The sequence below is a fragment of the Austrofundulus limnaeus genome, unplaced genomic scaffold (genome assembly GCF_001266775.1).
Source record: "Austrofundulus limnaeus strain Quisiro unplaced genomic scaffold, Austrofundulus_limnaeus-1.0 Scaffold275, whole genome shotgun sequence".
Taxonomy (NCBI): domain Eukaryota; kingdom Metazoa; phylum Chordata; class Actinopteri; order Cyprinodontiformes; family Rivulidae; genus Austrofundulus; species Austrofundulus limnaeus.
The window spans coordinates 38,773-44,671 of NW_013952677.1; the positions used below are offsets into that span (position 1 = coordinate 38,773).

Here is a 5,899-nt window from a genome sequence, read left to right on the forward strand (position 1 = left end):
CCTGTAGATGAGTGTAAACTGCAGAGTCCTGGCCTGTAGATGAGTGTAAACTGCAGAGTCCTGGCCTGTAGATGAGTGTAAACTGCAGAGTCCTGACCTGATGATGTAGCTCGTCTGTGCTGGCTCATTCCTTTGAACAGTGGCTGTTTTGTTTCCTCAATGTATAACTGATCACAGTCCTCCTGACACTTAACAGCATACACTATATTACTCTGTTTTTACCGGGGAACTGGATCTTTGGGGTGAACTAATCTTTGTCGRAARYTGTTTTGGGGTTTGAAAGCCACTGGGACGTCATGTTTAGAGAATAAACGTCTCAGTTTCTATGAAACTCCCACCACATATGGAATGACGACTGGTTTGGGTCTGGGTTTAGGGTCTTCATTTTCAGCTGGTTGTTGGCTGGAATCCTGTTTGGGTTTCTTTTCTGCTTTCAGAAAAGCTCAGTTAGGATAACCGCACTGCTCCATGGCCTGTCTTGTGTGTGACTTCTCTTTCTCCCTGGCTCCTGTGTTTGTGGGGACACTGTCTGCTCTGTGGTACAGAGTCCTGATGACTCCTAACTTGTGTTCCAGTGGGTGACGGGAATCAAAACGCAAATACTGGTCTGTATGGGTGGGTTTGCGTACACATCAGTTTCTAGCCGTCCTCCATCCGAAACTGAGACCTCACAGTCCAGGAATGCCAACCTGCCATTTTTTACATCCTCTCATGTGAACTTTATATATTTATCCACAGAGTTGATGTGATCAGTGAAATGTTGGACTTCCTGGGATTTAATTTTAACCCAGGTGTCGTCAACATACCTGAACCAATGGCTCGGTGGTGTCCCTGAAAAGGACATCAAGGCTCTCTTTTCCACCTCCTCCATGTACAGGTTTGCAACAATGGGGGAAACTGGGGAGTCCATAGCACACCCATGTTTCTGCCTATAGTATTGCCCCCCATATGGAGGCAGTGCTTTTAAGGCTGAGTTCACCTGAAACTCATCAGACTGAAGAAGTCTCTTGGAGGAGAGACGAAATGTTTCACTAAAGAAGAACCCATCCAGAGGACCTACTTATTTTTTCTTTTTGATTTCTTTCTCTACATCTCCAGATAGCAATAACATTGCCAAAACTAGTTGAAATGCCAGAATAATTACAACTTTCCGTATAGTAGCAACACGTTTCTGATAACTTCTCTCCATGGTCCTGAGATGTGTGGACACTGTACGTTTGCGACTTTTACTTCCTGTTTACTACACACATGCATCTGACGTAATTGATTCGCTTCAAGCCAGTTGATGGAAACAGGTCTGATTCGAATTTCTTCTCTTTTTTCTTTTTGCGAAATCTAAAAAATTTTCTCAAAATTCGAATTAAAATTGGATGGAAACAAGGCTAGCACAATAACTTGTTGAAACATAATGATGTGCTTCTTTTCAACATGTTATTAACAGAGGTGTCAAAGGTACTCACATTCATTACTTAAGTAGAAGTATAGATACTAGGGTTTAAAAGTACCTTTTTGGAAGTAGAAGTATCAACTCAAGCTTTTTACTCAACTAAAAGTATAAAAGTAATGGTTTTAAAAATACTTAAGGTATAAAAGTAAAAGTAATGAACACTTTTTAGAAAGCCATTAAGGATAAAATCTTTATGGACTTGGAGAAGGCATTCGACCATGTTCCTCGGGGAGTCCTGTGGAGGGTACTCTAGGAGTATGGGGTACCAAGCCCTTTGATACGGGCTGTTAGGTCCCTGTACGACTGGTGTCAGAGCTTGGTCTGCATTGCCGGTAGTAAGTTGGAGTTGTTTCCGGTGAGCGTTGGACTTTGCCAAGGTTGCCCTTTGTCACCAACTCTGTTCATAACTTTGATGGACAGAATTTCTAGGAGCAGTCAAGGTGTTGAGGGGATCTGTTTTYGTGACCTTAGGATCACATCTCTGCTTTTTGCGGATGATGTGGTCCTATTGGCTTCATCAGATCCTGATCTCCAGCTCTCACTGGAGCGGTTCACAGCCGAGCGTGAAACAGCCGGGATGAGGATCGGTGCCTCCAAATCCAAGACCATGGTCTTTTATTTTTTTTACTTGTCCTGTCCGGCTGTGTGGCACTCAGAATTATAATCTGAGTGTCATGGTATGGCCTGACAGATTTGCTTTCACAAGTGGAGCATTTTGGCTTTCGCCACAATGCTCCACTTGACAAATGAAACTTTATTAGAAATAATATTGGGCCTATTTCAATTATATTATATTACTGACAGATAGACAAGTCAAAAAAAGAAGAAAGAAAGAAAGGAAAAAAAGGAAAGAAAGGAAAGAGAGTTACAATGCAATGGAAAAAAGTGAAAGAAAGAATCGAAAACATGCGAGATATACAACAATACAACACGTCCAACAACCGTCTGCACACCTATATACACCTGGTGATCATTCAGAACCCCTTGGATCTGAACACCTGTCTGCGACAGGATTTCTCCAACGGAGTGTATAGTAGTGACTGTGGGGGAGTCCCAGAGTCGACCCCCAAGGCACGAGGCAGACATAAGGGGAGGCCAGAGCCAAAGACCCCAAGAGGAACCCCAAGCACCGGGCCCCCAGGTACACCTACGTGAGGAGAGCCGCACACCCACCCCCAGGTCAAACCATAGGAGAGACCCAGGAGAACCCCATCAGCGACCTTACGCAGCAGCTCAGTCGGTAGAGCATGAGACTCTTAATCCCAGGGTCGTGGGTTCGAGCCCCACGTTGGGCGCCAATATGAAGAGGCAGATTATTCTCTGTTGTCAAGATGAAATAAAGATAAGGAGACGTCGCTTTTGGCCAGCAGAAGAGGGAGTTTTATTGAGTTCAGCAGTTTGTTACAACCAACAGAAAACATCCAAAACTGAACTGACGTATTTAGAAACCAGGCCCTTTTATACCCAAACTGTTTTCATAACACAAATTCTTCGTAACCAGGAAGGGTGGTCACTTCCAAGAATTGGGCTGGAAATTAAAGACCACCCAAAACACACTTATTAAGCCTATTTGTAGACTGATGATCACGACCCGCGGCGACGAGCACGCAGGCCCCACCGGCAACCGCTGCGCCAGGGTAGATATACAGGCATGGGTCCAGAGGACCCGGCCCCCAGAGTGCCCCCCCCCCCCCAAGCCAAGACACAACAGGACCAGAGGAACCAAGGCCCGACAGGCAGCCACCAGCCCACACCTGAAGAAGAACACCATCTTAACCTGTTAGCTTCAGCGCTGATGCTATATTGCCTTATATGTATTAGCTCGGTGCTAGCACGATAAACTAACAAGCTAAACTGAGGTCCTCCATCCATATCTTCAGTTGCAGGCTGAGTTGCAGGCTCAGTTGCATTCCCCTCTCTGTCAATGTGCTCTGATTTCATGTTGTGGATCCCTTTAACAACCATGTTATATTAAAAAAAACAATCCTTTTAACACTGAATTTTGTTGTGTCTTCTTTGCCTCCATCAGTGAACACCTAAATTCTCATTTCAGTGTGTGTGTGTGGGGGGGGGGGGGTCCTCACCCCCGCTGCACCTTTAATTCTTTGTGCACACAGACTAAGTAAATCGCACACAACACACCCACACAGGCTATTTTTTAAAATTTGCTCTTGGTATTTAGTAATGGTTATCTACCGTCTTGACAAATCTGGCCCAATGTTTTGAAACTTAGCAGTAAAGGTTACTGTAGGACGGTCAAAGCAGCAAAATTTGTTTGTGTGTGTTTGTGACCACTAAAGTATTCCTTTCTTTGTATTGACAGAGTTGCTTCCAGCTGGTGAGATGACCTCAGCAGTGATGGGGATTGACTTCTGTGACTCGACACAAGCAGCAAACTTCCAGCTGTGGTGAGATGAAAGTATAATCCATATACTGGAGTTGTAGCTGTTTTCCCAAACAATGGGCCTCATGCAAGAACATTTTCATATTTTCATCCTAAATTTCTCTTACGTTTGTTCGTACGAAGGGCTCGTTTGAACACGCCACATCAGATTCAACAAACACGTCTATCTTCAGGAAAAGTGTGTAAATGAACAGTGTAAACATGACGAATGCCACCTGTACTTATTCAGGTGCTTGTGCACAAGGAGAGGAAATTAGCATAATTAACACCCCAAAAACACCATATAAGGCTACGCTTCCTGCCCTACATAACCGGAAGTGTCCATTCATGAAAATAAAAGTAAAAAGAACTTGACAAGTTCTGAGATTGAAGTCCTGCTCTGTCATTTTTAGCAGCATCAGCTGTGGAATTAAAGAACCTGAATGGGACGAATTAGGATTGCTAATGCTGGTAATGCCATGTCTCCCTTGCGTCGTATACAGTCACAGAAATAAAAATCTAAATCATATTCATCTCTGTCTAGTCCTGCTCTTGTTTTCCTTTGGTCAAATATTTTTGATTTATCTGGAAGAAATGGGGAAACAACTGTGTTAAATAATTTTCATTCAGGAGAAGAGCCAGTCAACCGCCATCTCCCATACACGCAAGTGGTGTTAGATGTGGTTTTGAAGAAAGAATTTTAAAATGTCTCCAAAATATGTCAATAGCCAATGTGCTGAATAAATCTGAACATAATAAAATTTGATTAAAAAAACAAAATCTGTGTCTGAATAAAGCTGTTTATTATGTTCACTTCCTGTTGACCTGAAATACCGAGACAAATTAAACTTCAATTAATGCATAATTTAAGTTGGTTTGTAGTTTGAGATCTTCATATTAATATCGTAATGTTATACAACAGCCTTATTAGGCAATTTCATTTAATTAAATTTTACCAATTTATATTGTTAATCTACTGTTAGAATGGCCTTTTGTGGCTGGATAAGCAGGAGACTTGAGGCAGAGAAACAGGTGCAGACCCACTGGGTGTTTATTCATTCATTGAACAGGAACAGACAGAGAACCCTGTTTCAGGTTGTCACACAAGGTCTCAGCAGACAAATCAAAATGTTACTAACAGGCAGACTTTTATAGCCTATTACCCCCTCCCATCAACAGACCTACCATGAAACAGGGTTAACATAAATATACATATATACATTAACAAACTCATTCAAAATAACTGAAACATCAACATTTTATTTAACATTATTTTTCACTAAGCGTATGTTTAAAAACATTTTCTAAACATAGATGTAAATCAATAACCTTGAACTTCTGAAGTGCACAATTTACTTCCCCCTTTCCTTTCAATCCATAATGGTCTCTTCCAGAACTTTTAAAAGGTGCTCAGGCCCCCAGGTGCTCTTTTAATACAATTTCAACTCACATACAGTGCAGGATTATATAAACAGTTATTATCAGTACATTCAAATATATACAGATGCTTCAAAGGCAACAGAGAAAATAGGAGTTGCATTTATAGTTCCAGAATTTCAAATAAAAATAAGTAAAAGAATCACTGACAATTTATCAGTTTATACTGGAGAAATGATTGCAGTATTATTAGCCATACAGTGGGTAGAAAAAGTAAAACCTATAAAAACTATAATCTGTTCAGACTCAAGTTCAGTTTTAATGAGTATAAAAAACAATCAGTCAGACAGCAGGCCAGACATTTTACAAGAAATTACTGTAGTCACACACTATTCAGAATACAAAGGATGGGGTTAACTATTGTTTTTCTCTGGGTACCAGCACATATGGGGTAAGAGGAAATGAAAAAGCAGATAAAATGGCAAAGAAAGCAGTTCAAAGTGAGATTAACATTATAATTCAGACAAGTACCATATTTTTCGGACTAAAAGCCGCACCGGACTATAAGCCGCACCCCCAACATAAAAAAAACAGTACACCCAAATTTGTCGTCAAAAAAGTGAATTCAACATCAAAACAAAAAAAGCAAACCTTTAAGAATTAAAGTTCGGAGGAATACGGTTCATTTAACC

General features: G+C 41.3%; 1 protein-coding gene across 8 annotated transcripts in view; it reads left to right on the top strand.

The window, feature by feature from the left end:
- ap3b2 (adaptor related protein complex 3 subunit beta 2) overlaps positions 1–5,899 on the top strand; it is a gene marked incomplete at its 5' end in the record, with an annotated part of 39,046 nt that overhangs the window by 21,874 nt on the left and 11,273 nt on the right. For all 8 annotated transcript variants that reach the window (XM_014021001.1, XM_014021004.1, XM_014021002.1 and 5 more), the window contains 1 exon segment: positions 3,771–3,855. In XM_014021001.1, coding sequence (XP_013876455.1) covers positions 3,771–3,855 — 85 coding nt within the window.